Source organism: Chionomys nivalis, chromosome X, assembly GCF_950005125.1.
Source record: "Chionomys nivalis chromosome X, mChiNiv1.1, whole genome shotgun sequence".
In the NCBI taxonomy this organism is placed as follows: domain Eukaryota; kingdom Metazoa; phylum Chordata; class Mammalia; order Rodentia; family Cricetidae; genus Chionomys; species Chionomys nivalis.
In genome coordinates, this window is record NC_080112.1 from 75238102 (window position 1) to 75260478 (window position 22377).

The 22377-nt window shown below is 35.0% G+C and overlaps 1 protein-coding gene across 13 annotated transcripts in view; it reads right to left on the minus strand.

Moving 5' to 3' along the window:
• Atrx (ATRX chromatin remodeler) overlaps nt 1-22377 on the minus strand; it is a 157947-nt gene that overhangs the window by 62866 nt on the left and 72704 nt on the right. For 12 of the 13 annotated variants that reach the window (XM_057759003.1, XM_057759000.1, XM_057758995.1 and 9 more), the window contains 7 exons: nt 22205-22277; nt 11369-11502; nt 10779-10955; nt 8749-8842; nt 7357-7459; nt 4753-4977; nt 543-684 (listed from right to left, as the gene is read on the minus strand). In XM_057759003.1, the coding sequence (XP_057614986.1) occupies nt 543-684; nt 4753-4977; nt 7357-7459; nt 8749-8842; nt 10779-10955; nt 11369-11502; nt 22205-22277 (948 nt within the window). The remainder of the gene's footprint in view (nt 1-542; nt 685-4752; nt 4978-7356; nt 7460-8748; nt 8843-10778; nt 10956-11368; nt 11503-22204; nt 22278-22377) is intronic. The other variant, XM_057758994.1, reaches the window with a different exon arrangement.

Consider the following 22377-nt stretch of genomic DNA (forward strand, 5'->3'; position numbering starts at 1 on the left):
CATTAAGGGCTACTGAATCAACCAGAAAACTATTCCGGGAAGAAAATTGTTCGTTGAGCAATAGAAACTGAACAATAAACAGGGCTGGTAATCCAAGAAGTAGAAACAGCTCAATTTCCCTTATGGACTACTTCACATATATATTTAAAATTAAAGTAGTAGTTCTATAGTAACACAGCAGAGAATAGGAGCAGTTGAATAACTTCCTAATACTAATGTGGGAAAATAAATTAAACACTTCAAAATGCTGAAATGGCACTTCCCTAAGAAAGCTTTTGGTTAACTGTTTCTTCCTAACTGCTCTAGCCAAGCACTATGTATTCTGCTTCCCACTTGTAAGAGCACTTCTTGCCAATTAAAAACACTATGCTTGCAGTCACCAAAACTTGTTCTCCCTTCCTGGTAAGATCTATAACAGCTGTAATCATATTATTGCTCTACAATGTATCTCCAGTGATTAGCAAAATGCTAGACAAACAGAAGAAAACAAAATATAGGTAAAATTTAGCTAAAAGTGATTAAATCATTTAATAACTTCTTACCATCTACTTGGTGGGGCTTCAATTTTATAACCATGTTTCTATGAACCTGCACTAAAGGTTCTTTGGTTTCTTCATCTTCATCTAAAACCAATTTGGTTGTTATTGGACACTTGGTAGGTGAGGCATCCTCAATTTCTATCACCTACAAAAAAGGGAGTTGTTGATAGTTAAGCTCACGGAAATCTTTCAAGCAATGGTGGAGTAGCAATCTTTTTTGGTTTTGTGTTTGTTTGTTTTCAATACAGAGTTTCTCTGTGTAACAGTCCTTGCTGTCCTGGAACTCACTCTTGTAGATCAGGCTGGCCTGAAACTCACAGAGATTCACCTGCCTCTACGAGCCAAGTGCTGGGATAAAAAGGCGTTAGCCACCAGTTTAGTATCAATCTTAATAAGATAGATTTTTCCAAAGCATAAACACACCTATACCCAGGTTCATGTTTTCCAGAGAAAAAGAAAATTTCATATAGACTTGAAATCACTATAGCACCCAAAATATTAGAATACAGTTGTATTAAGTAGGATTTTAAGTAAATAGCTCTCTTAGTCAGTGAAGTACTTGCTTGTACAAGCACGTGGACCTGAGTCCAATCCCCAAAATGTGTGGTAGGAAGGAGGGAAGGAGAAAGAGTGGGCAGTCAGGTAATTAGGCAGGGGAGGGGGGAAAGAACGAAAGGACAAAAGAAGGCAAGAAGGAAAGAAGCAAACTATCCCTTATGGTAGTAGAGAAAGGCAGATTCTATCACTCAGAAGCCAGTCAGCACAATATAGCTGGCCAACTCCAAGTCCCTGGGAGTCCCAATCTTAAGTGCGGTTGATAGTTCCCGAGGAATGACACTCCAGGCTGAACTCTGAGTTCTACATAAATATGCACTTCACACACACACACACACACACACACACACACAAATACATATATACTAACAAAAACCTTAATTTAACATACACATGAGAACAAGTATGTGTACACTCATTTTTTGTCAACCCTAACACTTTAAAGAATGGAACTAAGCCAGGCGGTGGTGGCACACGCCTTTAATCCCAGCATTTGGGAGGCAGAAGCAGGTGAATCTCTGTGAGTTCGAGACCAGCCTGGTCTACAAGAGCTAGTTCCAGGACAGGCTCCAAAGCCACAGAGAAACCCTGTCTCAAAAAACCAAAAAAAAAAAAAAAAAAAAAAAAAAGAAGAAGAATGGAACTAAGCAACAGATTTAGACCTAGAAAACTGCTTCCATATAGCCCAAACCCAATGATGTTTTAACAAAAGAAAGGCTTATGTGAACAACTTATTGTCACATGCAAAAAACGAACAAAAATTCTTAATTAGAAAAATTGTAGAGGTGGGGTATGGCTGGATAGTGGAGAGTTTGCCTAACATGTGCCAGGCCCTAAGGCTCAATCCCCTAACATAGAAAACTAAACAAAACGTTGTGTCAAGCATAGTGACAAAGCCTATACTCTTACCACCTGGAAAGTAAACACAGGAAAATCAGGGGGTCAAAGACAGCCTAAGCGAAATATTGAGTTCATAAACAAACTTTGTAACATGAAACATTGTCTCTAAAAACTGAAAAACAAAATATGCCATTGAAGTGACAGTCAACCTCTCTCCCATTCCTAAATGCTGGGATTACAGGTGTTTACGACCACATCTAGCCTAGAAGTTAACTTGAAGCAAACATAAAAAACTAGGAAATTTTATACATAAAAATTGGAAATTAAATCACAGGTTTGTAATGAATTATAAGGACACTAAATTTACAAGAAATTTTAAGTGATAAACACATCAAGAATAATACTGGGAGACAGAGTTGAGCATATATATTTAGGTCCAAATTCCATTTCATTTTGCTATGTAAATTTTCTTAACATTAGTTTCTATACTTGAAAATTAGGAATGTGTTTCAAGAACCCTCAGAGGAACTGTGGAAAATAAAGCAGCATATATTAAGAATTTAGTACATAATAAGTATTCAACAGTTATGTCCTAGCATAGATGGTATCATGCCATATCACAAGGAAGAGCCACTACAAAAAATTTAATTTCTTAAAATGCCTTGGCCTGTTTGCAAGATATGGTAGGCAAAATGTTAAAATGGCACCAGTATGCCTCTTGGTATAAATGTCCTGTATAATCTGCCCTCGTTGAGTGTGGTTAAGACCTATAAATACAATGTGATATGAGTCCCAGATATGACTAATCATCATTTAACTCAGACTTACTCAAAACATACTCTCCTAAGTAGGCCTGAGCTCAAAGTCAGCCATTTAAAAGATTGAAATGCTTTCCTATGGGGCAAAAAACGGAAGCAACATGCCATGTAGCAGAAAGAAGCATGTAGTTGATAAGGGACTATGTACGCAACTGCAAGAAACTAACACATTATGTTAACGAGTTGAGAAAATAACACAAACTCTTAGACAAAAGTATAGCCCTGGTTAATTTCTTAAACTTAATGAAACACTGAGCAGAGGATCCAGTAGAGTCATACCCAGCTAAGTCACTCCCAAATTCTCTAATAATGGTAAGATAATGAATTTATCTTCTTTAAAGAGGTTAAGTAGATGCAAACATTTTCAAATAGGCAGAAAACCCCTTGATGTCTGCAACCTCTTTCCTTGGGCAGATCTGAATACTCAGATCATTACACGAAGTACCAGGGAATGTGAGTTCTCCCCCTCTACTATGGTATAGAATGCTTTGCATCCTTCTCCCGGGTTCTGATGCACACAAGCACGTGGAGGGAGAACTTTTTATCTTGGAAACTTTGCCAGCCTCGCTTGCGTACAGGAGCTGGCCACTTACCCAGACCACAGTAGAAAAGCTTACTGTGACCATGAGTAGCATCTGCTAGTAAAGATGGGAAGTTCTTTTCCTCCATATAATATGCTTTCTTTGCTTATTTCCCTACCTCATTTTAAATTAAGTATATTCATTATTATTATTTTTACAATAATTTTCACTTCCTAGCTTATTCTCCATCATTATTTTGGCTATTTTTCTTCCTGTGGTTCTTAGTGGTGTCGTAGCTGGCATTTACTGATTATAAATTTATTCCTGTATCTTGTTTAATTTTGGGTTCCCTTTATATTGGGTTCTGAGTGTTGATAAGGAATGAGGTCACCATAAAAGGCAACTCACAAAGACAGCAATAAAAAGTCAATAGGTGGAGTTGTAGAGGCCACGACACAGAAAAATAAAAATATAGAAATTCAAAGCAGTGCAACTTAAAAAGAACACATTTCTCAAAATCTTATAACTTGAAGGAATAAAATATAATATGACCTTATAATAATGTTTAAAATATCTGTATCTTTTTAATGTTATAGTCTCAACTATTGATAGATGATGATACCAATTCTGGAATCTACTCCAAAATAATCCAAAAGTAGGTAAATATATGAAAGAAATCTAGTACTGTTAGTAATGGATGATGCTGGAATAAAAGATACATGGAGGATTACAATATTAATTTTCCATACATATATTTGACAGCATTTTCACTAAAAAATTCATTCAAAAAGAGAAATCCCGGGGTTAGAGAGATGGCTCAGAGATTAACAGCACATACTGCTCTTGCAGAGGACAAGCATTCAGTTCCTAGCACCCATGTCTGAAAGGCAGCTCTAGTGCCTAGAATCCCAATTTCAACAGATCTGACACAGTCTTCTGGTCTTCATGGGCAAACACACACACATATGAATCAAACCCACATGCAGACATAGATATAAATCCATAATTTATAATAACATAAACTTTTAAAAAATTATACATATAAAAAAAATCAATTTAAAGCTGACACGAGAACTCAGCAGATAGAGGTACTTTCTACACAAGCCTAACAACTGAGTTGAACCCACATAAAAGCAAAAGGAGAGAACCAATCACAAAGTGCCTTCTGATAAACACATTTGCATCATGGTACATATGTACCCCATACACACAATTTTAGAAACTAAAAAGAAATTTTAAAAAGGAAGTCATTTTCCTAACTAACTATATTACAATCATTTGTTAACATGTAACAGTCTCAAGTGTTTTCAAATCCTTAATTATAAAAGCATAGCCTAATAAGCATAGCATGCTAACACTGGTGTAAAAGAATTTTACCTAGAAATCTACAGTTTATTAAGACATTCAACTCTTGAAAACCTGTATGCGTCTGTGACATATGTCTATGAAAGTTATATATCACAGAAATACGGTGGCTACCTCTCTTAATTTCTCTCTCTCACGTTCTCTCTCTGCAATACGTTTTCGTCTCTCTTCTTCTTCTTTAAGGGCATTCTGGGTTTCTGTTCTTAGTTTATCATCTTTTAGAATCTTCCGAATTTTCTTTCTGCCCTTTCCAGGGGACTTAGAATCATCATTTTCATCCTCTTCCTCCTCTTCCTCCTCCTCCTCATCATCTTCCTTTTTTTCTTCTTCAGAATGGGTCTGTGGAATTCAAATACAGAGAAAAACAGTAAAAGTGCTCTAATTCATTTATTTCATGTTAAATTGTGTAATGTGCCAACAAGGGGTAGATGAAAAACTTTATTAATTATATCCAGAAATAAACAAGTGTTGAATAAAACTTCAATTAAACCAAAACAAAAGAAAAGAATCAGGGCTAAAGAATCAAACAGGTATTAATTTTAAAACTGTATACAAACAGCTAACAAGAACATGAAAAGATATCCAAACTGACAGGTCAGAGGAAAAAATTCAAAACTGCAATTAGATACCATTTTATGCACATTGTAATTATTATTATTGATTAATAAAACCAAATTTTGTAACACAAAGGGGGCCTGCTTGTTGTTGGGGTTTTTGTCCCGCCTGGTACCCCACAACTGTTTAGCACCAAAGAAAATCACACATAGGTCTCCATAACTTATAAACTGATTGGCCCATTAGCTCTAGCCTCTCACTGGCTAACTCTCACATCTTGATTGACCCATTTTTTCTGATCTATGTTAGCCATGTGACTCAGTACCTTTTTTCAGTGGAGCAGATCACATCCTGCAGCTTCGGTAATCTGGGCAGGAGTGGGAGGAATCCACTTCCTCCTTCCAAGAATTCTCCTGGTCTCTCATTGCATCATTTCTACTTCCTGTCTGGTTTTCCCGCTTATACTTCCTGCCTGGCCATTCAACATTTATTTAACACATGATTGCCAGATTACAAATTCTCCTGCACCACTTTCCCCCTCTTTTTTAAAAAAAAAAAAAAAAACAAAGGAAAATATCCACAGTCCGTTTTTGGGGATGTGGGCATAGTTTCCAGGCTACTTCCAGCTGGTTGGGGGCGCTGATAATCTTATAAGGAACCTAAAGAAAATTTAGAGTTATAATCAAGTCCTGATTGGAGTATCCTGTGAGTCCTGATCATCTCAGGCAGCAAAATTTAAGAAACTAAATGTCAGTGAACATGAGGCAGTACAGTGCTTTTAAGAATGCTAAATGATGTAACCAATATAGAAAAACTACGTGGAAATCTGACCCAGCAATTACAACTTGCACACATACCAGAGACAACTAAATGCAGGAATAAAAACAAATATTTACAGGTATGTTCATAATCGCCTGACTCAAAACAATTAAAAGGAGAAAATAAGCAATGTCCAACAACAGGTGAATGAATACTCAAAATGTGATATACATATACAACAGTTTATCCAGATGTAAAAATGAAATGCTGATATATACTACAACATGAATTAAACTTGAAAACAACTCATCAACAAAATAAGAGAGGAAGGAAAGCAAATATTTTATTTTAAAAGGTACTTTAAATGTCAAATTCATAAATCAGAGCACACCAGAAGCAAAATAAAGATCAGACAGAAAAATGACAAAGTTCAGTGGGTCTTGGGCTGAAGAGATGTCTCACTAGTTAAAAGGGCTTGCTGTTCTTCCAGAGGACCTGAGTTCAATTCCCAGCACCCATATCCAGTGACTCATAATGGCTCCAGGGGATCCATTGCCTTCTTTTGGAGTCCTACCTGCACACACATGGCATTAAACACACACACACAAATTATGTTTTAAACTTCTGAAAAGTCCAGTGGGCCTGAAATTATTGTTTGTGAAAACACACAATTAAGGCCATTAAATAGTATATTCTAATATGTTTCCAAAGTTAGTTTTTCAAAAAGTAAAGCCTTCTGGCCTAGGAGATTGTCTCAAGTGAAGGGTAGGTATCTAACATGCCTGAGGCCCTATATTCACGTCAGCACTCAGGAAGCTGAGAAAAGAGGGTCAGGAATTCAAAGCCTACCTCAGAAACAGAGTTAGTTCAAGGTCAGGCTGAACTACATCAATCCTATCTCAAAAGAGGAAACCAATATACTGTGTGAAAAAAATATTTTTGTGAATTTAAACAAAGAAAAAAATGAATGAAGATAGTTATGTTTTGGAGCTGGAGAAATGGTTCAGTGGTTAAGAAAGAGCACTGACTTCTCTTGTAGAGGACCCAGGTTCAATTCCCAGCAACCACATGGCAGCTCACAATTGTTTAAAACTCCAGTTCCAGTGGATCAACCACCCTCACACAGACACACAAGCAGGCAAAACACCAATTTGCATAAAAAGGTAATGATTGCATTATATTACAATGTTTTAAATGTGAATACAATAACATTAAAAATGAATTAAAGACTTTCTTGCTAAAGGGGGAAAATAAGAAAGAACAAATGATTCTTTCGACAATAGTAAGAATTAAATAATAAAATGTAATTACTGAACGGAATACAAACAAAAATGGTGAACTTACTACAAAGTATAATATAATGGGTGAATAATAATTCAAACAAACAACAAATGCCATTATTACCTTATTTTCACTGGAGGAATCCTCTTGAACTTTAATCCGTCGTCTTTTCTTTTTCTGTTTATAACTTCGCTGATTTTCTTCCAATTCTGCTTTCTTTGCAGACCTTAAGAAAATTTTAAATGTAAAATAAAGTAAAATAAAACGCTTCCTGATGAGTATGTACTATTCTGGAAATACCATGCCAGGATCATGTATATGCTGGCACACATACTACACCACTGAGCAGCATACATATGCCATGTTATTATCTTAGTAATAATAAAAGGCACAAATCATAAAATTAAGCATCTTAGCAATTTTTAAGCATATACTTTAGTAGTATTAATAACACTGACTTCTTCTGGACACCACTGCTCAAATGTATGGCATGCACATAGCATGCAGAAGACCGCGGGGTTTCATTCTCAGCACTACAAAATCAAAATCAAGTAATTAAAAACATTAACGAGGGGCTAGGACTGTAGCTTAGGTGGTAGAGCGCTGGCCTACAAAGCACAAAGCTCTAGGTCTAAGCCCTACCACAGAGTAAAATGGTGATAGGAAACACCTGCCATCTCAGCACCCAAGAAGTGAAAATAAGAGTAACAATGGTTCAAGGTCATCCACAGGTACACAGAAACTCCAAGTCAACAGCCCTGGCTATATAACACTGCCCACCCATCCCCCATCCCCCCCCCCCAAAAAAAAAACAGGAAGAAAGGAAGGGCAGAAAAAGAGGAAGATCTGTCTGGGCCTGTACCTCATTGGTAGAATCATTGTCAAAAACACATAAAGCCCTGAGTTCAACCATCACCACTATTACAGACTAAATATAATTATTTGTTTTCTTAATTTTTATTAACATATATTAATGTTGCATAAACACATTTATTCCCTCTGTGTGTGTGTGTGTGTGTGTGTGTGTGTGTGTGTGTGTGTGTGAGAGAGAGAGAGAGAGAGAGAGAGAGAGAGAGAGAGAGAGAGAAAGCACCAATATGTAGCAGTTAAGAAAACTTGTAGGCATCAGTTCTCTCTTTGTATCAATTTATTTTATTTCTAAGGATAAGGCTTATCAGCAAGTATCTTTACCCACTGAGCTTTCTCACTTTCAAAAATTAATTTCAAACATATATAGATGTGTGTGTGTGTGTGTATGTGTGTAACTTTATTTGCAATCAATCATAGCCCTTTTTCAGAGGGAGGGGGCCAGAGTACATATGCAGAGAAACAAGAATAGCTTACAAGTATCGATTCTCTCCTTCCACCACATGGGTCCTAGAACAAGCTCAGGTCATCAAACTCAGCAGTAGGCAGCAGCTTTACTCTCTGGGCCATCTCATTGGCCCAATTCCTAACCTTCTTTGCAAAATAAAGCAAAACAGACATACAAACAAAAATATGTGTAATACTGACCTTGTTCTAGGTCGCTGTTCATCCTCAGATTCACTGACTTCTTCACTAACTCCTGACTCTTGAAAGTCAGTGTCTTCTGAATCCTCACTGCTCACTTGAATTTAGAAAGAAATGAGTAAATAGTTTTCAAAAGAAACAAAATCCATTTAGTCATTTCACATTAAAACACTAGAGAATTATATAAAGATCAACAGGAGACAGACAGAAAAAAAGAGAGTATATATTACTAAGAGAGTATATATTACATAAGATATATCAAATTCAAGCATTCAAGCCCACCATAGTGGCACACCTTTAATCCCAGCACTAGGGAGGCAGAAGCAGGTAGGATCTCTGTGAGTTTGAGGCCAGTCCGGTCAACATAAGGAGTGCCAAGACAGCCCAGGATACATGGTAAAACCCTATATCTCAAAAAAAAAAAAAAAAAAAAAAAAAAAAAGCAGACCAAAACATGATAAACCAGTTAATAATTCAAATGGTACAGGCTGAACAGCCTTAATCAGATCTGAAATGCACTAAAATCTGAAGTCTATGAATATCAACATATTCCATGAGTGAAAACATCTAAACTATTGTGCTAAGTTGCTATCAAAATGCAGGTGCACTGGGAATACTGCATGAAGTAGATACATGAAGTAGAGATGACATATAAATGAACTTTGTGTTAACAAGGATCCATTTCCCAAGATCTCATTATTTATATATCAATATTTCAAAAAAGGGAAAACCCACTAAACTAAAGCATTTCTGGTACTATGCATATCAGCTAAGGTATACTAAACATGTATTTATAAATATAAAACTGTACTTCTATATTAAAATGCAGGTGTTTAGTACTATATGAATTAACAAAATGAGAATTAGCCATACATATGTAAGTAATAATCAAAGGTAAATTAATGGAAGTAAGTCTGGGTACCAGTAAACAACGCTGCTCAAGGTAAAATGATTAAAAACTTTCCGCCAATGAGGATGATTAACAACCATGTGCAGGACACAGAAAGTCATGACCTAAGGATTCTAAAAGAGAAACAATAGCAGGCAGATTGGTGGTTGAAATCAAGACTGATATAATGACTCCTCTAAAGTAAGAGGGAGACATAAGACAAGTCAGCTATTGACTGCCATGGGTCATTTTCTTCCTTTGTTTGCTATATTGCTTAAGTTGTTTGATTGGTTGGTTGTTGTTAATGATTTTTGTCAGCTTGACATAAGTAAAAATCACTTGGGGAGTAAGAAGAGCAACTGAGAAAATGTCTCCAGTAGATTGGCCTGTGAGCAAGACAGTAGGGCATTTTCTTGATTCATGATTGATGTGCATTGGGGTAAGGGGGTAGTGATCAGCTCTGGGCAGGTGGTCCTGAATCGTAAAGCAGGATGTTGCAAGCCTTGACTAATAAGTCAGTAAGCAAACTGTTCTTGTTTCTCTATCGCCTCTGCTTGTGTTCCTGATCAATAATTAGGAACCAGCATTCCTCAGTGATGGAGTGACCTGAGAGTTCTAAGATGAAATAAACTTTTCCCCTAACATGATTCTAGTCATGGTGTTTATCACAGCATTAGAAACTTTAAGATACTCCTGGGGTTTTTGTTTGTTTGGCTGGTTGGTTTGGTTTCTCTGTAGGTTTCTCTGTAGGGTTTCTCTGTTGCTTTGGAGCCTGTCCTGGAACTAACTCTTGTAGACCAGGCTGACCTCGAACTCACAGAGATCCACCTGCCTCTGCCTCCTGAGTACTGGAAATTAAAGGTGTGCGCCACCATTGCCTAGCTAACATATAAAATATTCCTGGTTTTAAGGTGTAAGACAGGCTGAATTAATTCTAAAACTACAGAGACCATTAATGGCAAAAGTTTTCTAGTTATGTCAGAGTTTTCTAGTTATGCACTGGGACCAAACATGAGATCAGATATGTACAGATGCTCTCTTAGGAGCAGCGTTAAAGTGTCTGAACAGATATACTCAAATTTGAATATGAAAACTCATTCACAAAATAAGTATTTGCTTTACAATCAAAATTAAAATGTCTTACCCTTCCTTCTATTTCTTCCTTTGGCTTCTTTATGTTCTTTAGGCTTTGTCTTTTTTTCTTCTCCAGATTCTCCATCACTCACCGCCAGTTTGTATCTCAAAAGTCTATGTCTGTATCTTGGCTTCTTAGATTCTTCGGAATCTGAATCTGATTCAGAATTGACTTGATTTGGGGCTTCTAAATGAAGAAAATATATCTAAAAAGCCCTCATCAACAGACTTTCTTTTAAGTATATTTTAAAATTATTCTCTATATTCACGATTAGCACAATTTATGTACCTTAATACCACTACTGATAACAGGTAGTCACTTACCAGCCCCAGTTACTACCTATGGACTAACCATCACCAGTGTGTGACACTTTAAGAACTATTTTGTTTACACGTTTATTGACAGTAAGGGAAACAACGAGCATAACTGACACAATTATCGTAATGCACACAAATGATTTGTGATAATAAAGTTTTAAATATTTTTTAAACCCTCAAATGCATTTGCTGAGATTTCTTAGTCAGATAATCTTCACAGATTAAATGACTAAGGAAATATACTATAAATCCAACATGGCAACTTCTCTGTGGGGAGCTCACCCTCATCTCCTGGGGTTTCTTCACTTTGTTTTCCAATTCTTTTTTTCTCTTCTTCAGGTTCATCATCTGAAGATCCATCCTCATCAGAGGAAATATTGGCTTTAATTTCTTCTAAAAGCATCTTCTTGGCAATTCTTGGGAGTAAAAAAATAAAAAGCAGTATTTTGGGGGGTAAAGTACACCAAATTAAAAACAAATTCTCTGTATAAAAGTAAAAATAAATACGGTCAAACAGACTTTATATTGCAAGTATGAGACAGGCCAAAAAAAACATGTTTTAGCACAAGCTACCAATGAACACTCTTGAAAATGTTCACTGATCATTCCTCAATTCCACATAATTTTTTTAATGTACTAAAAACTCTCAGGGATATAGTCTACTAATTATTTTGACCAATCAAAAGTTGATGTTGCCATCCTCCAGTGACTACCATGTGAGATAGGCTAACAACAGTAAAATTCACTTATCCAGACAACAGAAGTTCAAATCTGCAGAGAAAGGGATACTTAACAGCAAAACAAAATCTCAGAAAAGCAATGAATAACAAACCAATCTAATAGGAGACAGCAAGTCAACTACAGGATAATATGTTTGGACCTTAATTTCACTTTTTCATAAAAAGGTTAACCAAAGTAACACCATTAATATTCGATACTGAAGCAACCATCAATCATTAGTATTAGTCAAGCTGGGGCATTGAAGGGGCATCAGTGCCACTTATACGGTGAAAGAACACATATTATTATAACTGAATTTTAAGTTTCATAAAAAATAGCTTTGCTCATACAATTTCTCAAGATGCTTCTCAAGACAAATTTGCTAATAGAAAAACTGCTTAATGAAGACACACCTTTTACTAATATGAAAATACACTACTTGGTAATTTCCAACTTAAACTAAGAAAAATATCTGAAAGTGTAAAATAAAAGCAATAATGAAATTTTTGTACAAGTTATGGTCATGGATTGCTCTAGGTATCCTTTTGCTATATATTTGTAAATCACAATAATTAATAAAAGAAAAGCTTATACCAAGATCCTAAAACCTTGTCATGACTTAACATTTATGAGGTAAACAGTCATTCGGCAATCAAGACAGCCTGATTAAGTAAAAATGGTATTCTTGTGACTACAGAACCTTTGTTTGGGTTATGTTTCATTAGTTTTTCGAAACAGGGTATAACTATATAACCGGAGCTGACCTTGAATTCAGAGAGGCCTGCCTCTGCCTCCCAAGTGCAAAAATTAAAGATATGTGCTACCAAACCTGGCCACCTTTGTTGTTTCAACCCTTCTCTACCTTGCTTAGCATGCAGTTTCACGTCAATCAAGAATTCCCTTCTTAGTAAGGAGCAGTAATATGTCAAGGCCTCAATTTTGACAGATACAATGTTCACTGCTATTTACATTAAAAGACGCAGATCAGCTACAGAAATGTTCATTATATGCCATTTTGAACTATCTCCTTCACACAGATAGATCAGAAGACAACACAGAAAATCACCAGTAGATGAAGGAAGCCACGGATGACTATTTTTCTGATGGTTTCTGCTATGATTTTATAGACTAAATCATCTCAAATTAACTCTTTATAAGGTTAAGGAAGCAAGCTTTGCTCTTATACATAGGGATCAGTGGTTCTGGCTTGTAGGAAACATTTTATAAACAGTAGACTAACTAAGGGGTGCAATATTGTATTTAAACAAGAAAAAATAACAAGTATCATTTACTTTCATCAGTCTATAAAGAGGATCCACTAATTCTTCCTCAAATTCGTAAGCCATTACCAAATAAAGGAAAGTTAGAAAAGATCTTTATAGAAGGTTTTTTTTTTTTTTTTTGGTTTTTCGAGACAGGGTTTCTCTGTGGTTTTGGAGCCTGTCCTGGAACTAGCTCTTGTAGACCAGGCTGGTCTCGAACTCACAGAGATCCGCCTGCCTCTGCCTCCCAAGTGCTGGGATTAAAGGCGTGCGCTACCACCGCCCGGCTATAGAAGGTTTTCTAAAATCATCCTAAATACATACTAGATCAGTACTTCTCATCAACTAGGAAGAAAAATCTTTCTCAAGTTAAGCTAGGTAATAGAGTCTTTAAAAAATGTGTCGATATATAAAACTTGTACATGACATGTTGTTGCATGTAAGATTAGAGTCAGAAAACTGTATTTCACTAGAGGCTACAAGAAGATCTATAAAATCATTTGGGTAAGACAATACATTCTGAATCTAGTTACTCTAAATGTCAATGTAGTAACCTGACTTCAGGTTGTGACCACAAATTCAAAGAGCTTTAAAAGTTCATGCCTACTATAAAAACGTTGTTAACTGTAAGCAACCACACGATTTTTCCTCTTTCAAATTCTAGATTCTTAAGACTATGTCTAAGTAGGAAGTCAGAATATATAAATCTAACTAAAGTATTCACAAGATTTAGATTGTCAAATAACAAAGAAATATTAATGTAAACAGTGATACAATATGTTAAGTAATAAATTATATAGTAAATCACTGAAAATGACAGCATATCCACACATTAAAGAATTACAACTTGTCAACAACCTTCAGTAATGTTAAAGTATGGGAAACAATTATGGTCACTTTAGAAACATTATCTGCACATGTTTCATTATCTCCACAAATTTCAGAGAATGGTCATTTTTCTCCAAATCACAAGTTAAATATAGAATAGTGGAGACTCCTTAAGATTTTTAAGACTAAGGCATTTTCAAACTGCCCTGGAACATTATCTTACCAAAGTAAAATCTTACTTATAGCAAAGGATACTAAGAAAGTTGAATAATTTCACATAAATTATAGCTGATGGGGAACTAATGAGGTGGCAAGATGTTAAACACACATACTGCTCTTCCATAGGACACAAGTTTAATGCCAAGCACCGGCGTGATCAGGAAGCTCACAACGTTCTGTAACTCCAGCACTTGGGGTAATCAACATCCCTGGCCTCTGTAGGCACCTGCACACATGGTACATATACCCACACATAGACTTGGAGATAAAAATAAATTTAAAAAGCAAAATGACTGATGGTTCAAGCCTCATGTCAAAGAATGACTGTTATAATCCTAACATAAATTCTGCTACATCAGAAAATTATAATTGAAAGGACCTAAAGGCTAAGACCAACCTTCAATCTGAACAGAAAGCATGCTGAGGTGAAATGTGTCCCACCTACAAAGCCACCAGTGAGCCACTTTGAAGGGAAACTCCACTACCTTAACTCTGGAGTCATGGGCCACAGAGACATCACTTGAGAACCAGCTGAGGCTGGCAAAGCATCATTTGAGGCCTCAGCTGGACCCATGCTGGCATGTATGTGATGGATGTATAGTCATGCTCCCTAGTTGATTCTGTTTGCTCTGAAGTTCCTTTCTTGAGGCTTTCCGGGAAGTTTCTGAGAAATTCATCCAGGCAACAAGGTGCCCCCTGGAATCTCAATGATCAAAATTATACCATGGGACCAAGTAGAGCATTCAAAGCAGTCAGGACTCTTATCGGAAGCATTAAAGGCACAGGCTGTGCCATTCTTGTGGCAGCATACCCAGGCAGAGCCTGATATAATAAGAGCCTCCAGTTTCCTGAAAGGGAGGGAAAGAAGAGGGGAGAAAGCAAAACAATATGGAGGGAGGGTTTAATCCCACAAACAATGATCAGGATGATGCATAAGATAGGACCCCCAAGTCCATATAAACAAAGACTTCTAAATTACACAGCAAATGCTAAGATAATGTTTTATTACACCTCATCTACGAAAATAAGCAAAAATGATAAGAAATGAGCCTGATAACACAAAAAAGCAATCAGAAAAACAAAATTAGAAAGTAAAAAAATCTGTTAGAAATTGTGGTCTGGAAAATAAGTGAGTAACGAATGCCTCGGTAAAGTGCTTAAACAGGAAAAAAAACTGCCTCCAGCTGGTATGTAAATCAATAATTCAAAAAAAGTGAATTTCTCTATAAGGAACTATTTGGACGGATCTCCAGTACCAGAACCCTTTAGAAAAAGCTATAACAAAAGTAACACAAAATGTTATAACCAGAAGTCAAGAACATACATTCTGGTGAGAGACAGCAAATGACAATGCTAATGAATACCTGGACAAACACATCAAAGTCATTCCAAAAGACAACTATATGTGTATGCATATGCATATAAATGCAATCCACAGTCAATTTTTATGTCTTTACAATTCAAAGAATCAAAGTTTTGATTCTTTTAAAAGAAGAGCTCTAAATATAAACATGTCAGTATGTTTTTATATCTACAATAGAGTAAAATGACATCACGTAATACATCCTAAAAAGAAAAAAAAACTTCTCAACTTAAAATTACATTTTTGAAAGGGTAATAAATTTATTGTTCATCCCTATATGAAATTAACAAAGTTTATTAAGAATTGTTCTACACTCTGCATAAAGTACAACAATGGGATATATGGCTGTGAGATAATGTTCTTGTATCCTGCAAAGATTTGTCACTTATATTGGTTTAATAAAACACTAATTGGCCAGTAGCCAGGCAGGAAGTTTAGGTGGGTGACCATACTAGGAGAATTCTGGGAAGAGAAAAAGGCTCAGTCTGCAATCACCAACCAGACACAGAGGAAAGAAGATGATGCACTGAGAAAAGGTACCAAGCCAAGTAGCTAACAAAGACAAGAATTATGGGTGAATCTAAGTTGTAAGAGCTAGTTAATAATAAGCCTGAGCTAACAGGCCAAACAGTTAATAATTATTACAAGCCTCTGTGTGTTTCTTTGGGACTGAATGGCTACAGGACCAGGCAGGACAGAAACTCTGTCTAAAATATACAGCTAACAAAATAGATCATTAGCTTAAATGTATTTTATTTAGATGACATAGTTTCTGAGTATACATAACATAAAGCACACATTATACTTTCCAAGTTAACTTGTAAAACATTTACAGGGTGAAAAGTTAAGGAATGTTTACTATTTCCAGTGAGAAAAGAATAGTGAACACATTTTTCAGCAGAGTATAAGGCATTATTTTAATCACTGTCATTTACTTCAAAGATTAAAAAGTTTTATAGTTATTATAGAAATTTTTAAACTTTATACTAGTATATTATTTTAATACAACTTCAAAATTCCTTAATGTGAAGTTTTCTATCAAAAAAGTAAATAAGCCATGATGATCTATACCCCAAAATGATAAGAGTTCATAGGAATTCAGTAAATAATCAAAAGATAAACAACAGCTTCATCCAATCACTTCTTCAATCAAATGTCCTATAACGTCTGTCATCAGAAACAAGTAGTCCTCTTTTCTTTTTGCTAGGAGTATCAGGAAAATTAATATCAAAATTTTCAAAAAAAATCATGACTAGCAAGGTAAAAGCTGTGTGAAATTAAGAACTCATATTCAGAACCCAAGGTGATGGTGCATGCCTTTAATCCCTGTGCAACAACAGCAGAGGAAAGTGGATCTGTAAGTTCAAGGCCAACCTGGTCTTGACTCCAGACCTGCAAAAACTAACTAAATAAATAAATAAATAAGTGGGATTACCCATAGCTACTAATATTTTATACATGGGCTATTCTGCTTAAAGTACAATAAATTAGAAAATGAGTATTCCAGCTGGGCATGATGTGCACACCTTTAATCCCAGCACGTGGGAGACAGAGGCAGGCAGATCTCTGTGAAGTTGAGGCCAGCCTGGTCTACAGAGTGAGTTCCAGGACAGCCAGGGCTACACAGAAAAACCCTGTCTTAAAAATAAACAAAAAACAAATTTAAAAAAATCTAAGTTTTAAAGGTATTTTATTGAGAAAAAATACATTAACATCAATATAGGACATTTAGTCATATTAAGGAATGCGATCTTTAATATTCAATATTTTATAATAAAAACAGAATTAAATGAAAATCATTAATTTAAAACATAAAAGTTAAAAGCAAAGGGTATCAGGTCAGAAAAATGAGTTATATTTGCTAACACCATACTGTAACCTTTTTTTTTTTTTTTTTTTTTTTTTTGGTTTTTCGAGACAGGGTTTTTCTGTGGCTTTGGAGCCTGTCCTGGAACTAGCTCTGTAGACCAGGCTAGTCTCGAACTCACAGAGATCCGCCTGCCTCTGCCTCCTGAGTGCTGGGATTAAAGGTGTGCGCCACCATCACCCAGCTACTGTAAATTTTTTATCCTGGCAAAATATTTCTTATTTGCTCAAAGTCCCAATATCATCAAAGAACGGAAAACAAGAAAGGGTATTTAGTAGTCTGTCTAAGCCCTACCCACAGAAGGAGAAAGGTCATCAATACTAAAACTATTTTTTTTCTTTGATGAGCCATCTAGTAAAAAAAATAAATAAATAAAATTGCTGACACTTGTAATTAGTTGAATCATTAGCCAGCAGACTCTATTGTCTCTGGCACCTCCACTGACTTCATTGCTCATACTTACCAGGGCTATATCAACAAAGTAATGGAAAAGAATTATCTTAAAACTGCTAAATACTCAAAACATTTAATTCCAAAAGAAAAAGGAACAAAAATCTTTATTTCAAATGCTGTTTTTAAAGCACAATAAAGACTCAAAATAATTTTACTAACCAAACAAAACCCATTAAAAAAGCCACATGAAAAATTCTAGAGTTAGCAAATTTGTAATATATATAGAGAGAAGGGGTCAACTGTAAATATATTTCAAATGAAAACTGTAAAGGGACTTGTTTCACTACTTCTACCAAAATCAGATGAGTAACCATCAAATATGTTAATTATAGTTTCTATATAATTAATGTCCAGGAATCATTAGTCTCTTCCCAAGTAATTAAGCTGCATTAAAAGTACAAAGCATTCATTAACAGAATATCCACATCATGCCAACAGAACAACAAGAAAAACTGTATATTGCCTAGATTGAAAGGCAAAACTTATTGTCCCATTCTCCAAGAGTAACAAAAGCTTCAATCAACAACTTCCATACCAGAGTTTGCATTTATGAAAAAATTAATTTAGTGCCATCTATAGCAATTCTGAGAAAAAAGTACATCATTAATTAAACCATGTACACCTTCCACAATAAAAAAATGTTATGTGCCAGGCAGTGGTGGCGCACGCCTTTAATCCCAGCACTGGGGAGGCAGATGCAAGTGGATCTCTGTGAGTTAAAAGCCAACCTGGTTAGTTCCAAGATAGCAGAGAAACCATGTCTCGAAAAAACTAAAAAGGGAAAAATATGTGCTAATATGCTGAATATACACTAATATTCTATTACTGAGTGAGGCCCATTGACAGCATTAAGTTCTACAATATATACAATTAAAAAAGTTTTGGTAAGAAGTCACCAGTCATAATGAAAAGAATCACAAAGCATGTATCCACTGAACGTTCCTAATCTCAAAATTTTGATATGCTGTGAAATACTTTGGATTTGTAGATCTTCAACATTTAAATGGTAAAGTCTTGCTAAGTAAAACTGAAAAATCTGAAACACATTTGCTCCCGAGAATTTTGGCTGAAAACTGTAAAACAAAAGTTTTTATCGATTGCATGATGTTTTTTCAAAGCAAGAACCAATTTAAAACTAAACTAAAGGTGGTGCATGCCTTTAATCCCAGCACTGGAGAGTCAAAGGCAAGCGGATCTCTATGAGTTCGAGGTCAGTGTGGTCTACAAAACAAGTTTCAAGCTAGCCAAGGCTGTTACACATAGAAACCTGTCTCGAAAAACAACAACAAAAGAACTAAGTATTTAAAAGGCAGATGAATCCTTACCATACTGGCATAATCATATAACTAAAATAAACTATAATTTAAAAAACTCTTGCCAGGCAGTGGAACATGGTAGGTAGCACACACCTTTAATCTTAGTACTTGGGTAACAAAGGCAGGCAGTTCTCTTTCAGTGTGGTGTGTGTGTGTGTGTGTGTGTGTGTGTGTGTGTGTGTGTGTGTGTAAATATATATACATAATAGCATGAGCTACATAGTGAGACAGTTTCAAAAACTCACCAACAACAATGTATTATGATGATGATGATGATGATGTAAAGCCTAAGGTGAAAAATCTGAGGTAACTTGTCAAATGCATAAATTTCAAAATTTAAGAGCACTAATTTTTTTCTTATAAAAAAGATCAGAAAATGATAGCTATCTGCTTCAATCAAACTATATCTGGTCAACTAAATAGAAATGTACAGACAGGACGATTCTAACTCACAGTGGTATATACTTACTTTCAAATGTTAAACTAACAAGAAGTTTTTTATTTACAGTAAAATGTTGAAAATGTAACTTTTTAATGATCTCAAAAGCCTTATTTTTATTTTCTTACTATCACAGCTTTAAAATACTAAAGTAAATAAAAAGAATTGTTTATTAAGCCTTCACCAAAATATAAACATATGTGTTTTAGAAATTTAAAGTACTGACTTCCTTAATTTGAGGAATGAGAAAACTTCTTTGGCTTACAAACTAGTCCATTTAACTTTATTCTAAAAAAGACCTATAAACTTCATTTTATTTTAGTTTATTGATTTTTCAAGGCAGGGCTTCTCTATGTAACGTAACAGCACAAGCTGTCCTGGAACTAGCTCTGTAGACCAGGCTGGCCGCAAATTCACAATGCTCTGCCTGCCTCTACCGCTCAAGTGCTGTGATTAAAAAGGCAAGAACCACCACCTCCTGGCCTTATAAACGCTTATGAAACATACATCATAATTAAAATTAAATGCTTGAACAAGAAAAAGTTTTACATAAATTTATTGCATTCAAAGTTAAGCATTTGTAACAATACACTATTTACCTCTTCATAAACACCAACACTGGACATAAATTACAATACTACAAAAATAGAAAAACGTATAAAATTTATACACAATTTACACACAATTATACAATTGTGTACAAATTTACAATTACAATATGCTTTCTATCAAGATACATCTTGCTAAAAATATGATACTGAAAGATTTAAACATGATCTTCAGACAAATTTTTGAAGGTTGCTTAGAGCATAGTCAAATCTGCTCAAGTACTTAGTCTGAACTAAAATAGTGCAAAGAGGTATTTATATTCCCATCAAGGATATGAGGAGTAGCTAGCCCATGCATATTAAGATACTTCTTTGGTATAGTGGCTATTAAAGAAGTTATAAATTGTATATTTTGTAAAAGCACATTAAAATGAGTATAAAGATATGCTCAAAATAAAATTCAATTACTCTCCAAAGTACCCAGAAGAATTGCAGTTTTTTTAAATCACAAGTTTAAGATGGAATTAATGAGACTTTCTAATATAATAGTTGTCAGTTAAAGAGGTAAAATCAGAGAATTTTAGAAGTGAAAATGTTAATTTTTGACAAGCTATAACAAAAATTATACTTTAATAACATTCTTAATTGGTGACTAAATATAAAAGCTCATCTCTCATAGTTAAAAAAGTACTAATAAGTATTAGTAAAAAGATTTTGTAAGAACTACTACTAACATCTATGGGCTTGTGATTTATACGAAAACAGCAACATATATGAATGAAAGCATTCTAAAATAAAAGCAAGTTCTAAATGCGTTCATAATCTAGCCCTAATGGTATATACTATAAAACTTCTGAACAGACATTTGTAAGAGAAAAACTAAATAGGGAAGCAGAGGCTGAGTCTCTGGGTTTACAACAGAGCTCTAATTAACTGTAGAAGTAAGTATGGTCTTTCACCCTAGTTAAAGGATTCAGTCTACTAACACAATGCCAATGGCTGAAACAGAAACCTGTCAGCATCAGCAAGACACAAACCTGGGAGAAAATAACAGATGACCTTAGAGCACTTAGTTCATCTATCACAAAATTATGACAGCAAGAATGTATTATTTTCAGTTTCTAAATACTAGAGCTTTCTATTGGAAATAGATGGTCATTTTCATGGTCTTTACTAAAATCGTTTTTCAGACTATTGCATATTTTTGGTATCAGAATTAAAGAGAGAAAAGATTCATTTTCATTGTTAGAAATAAATTATGACAAAAAATTTATATTCACCAGCCCAATATTACACAATTAATTATTAAAAGGTTAGAAGTTGACCATCCACTATACATACCAGGCTATGTTCTCAATAGGACTACTATCCTAAAGAATAGAAAATGTTTAAAATGTATGCAGAACCATGTTGACTACGGTTAATATGGTTAATATATGTTTAATTTACTCACTGCTGTGACAGGGTTGTCTTGTTTTTTCTTTCAGCCATCCCTTAGATAAGGATAGGTAACTGTATAGACTTCACTGTTTACATTTAAACGTACTGTTTAAGTCTTAGTGAAATTAATGTCATACTATATACTTCTATTTGGGAAAAAAGGTTAAAATATGAATCGGCCTATATAAGTCACCAACTGATACTTAGTTTGAAAGAAATTTTCTAAGCTTAAATATATGAATTTTTTTCATTCTTCACAGGTCTTCATAAATAGGACCACCATGTTGAATGACAAAACAATAATCAAATATAGAGATGTCTGTTCTTGCCATTTATTATGATTCACTTGCATCAAAAATTAATCTGTCAAAACTGAAAGCCTCAAAAAATAATCACATTTTACAAGGAAACATAAAATTGACAGTTCTTTATTTATAACACACCCTGTGCTAGGTGTGTTAATATTGATATTTATTTTCTTTTAAGCTTTCTGAGCTTTAGCCCATTTTCTGGCCTTTCTTTCAAACTTGCAAGAAGACTGGCATGAGTCTTTCTAAGGCAGGAACTCCTGGTTTTTACAACCTCCTTGCTGTTGAGTTGTTGCTGTTTGCGCCCACGCCTAGGGTGTGTTATAATCTTAAGTCCTTATAGATGGAATCATACCTATTCTCAGGATCATTGTCGTCGTCGTCATCATCCACTGTGACAGGCACTGATTTAGATAAGGCTTCATCTCCTTGGGAGAAAAAGTGTACTTAAAATTAGCTTTGAATTATCTATACAAGTAAAGCTGTGTAAAATAAAACCGAAACCCAACAATGCTAGAGCAAACTAGT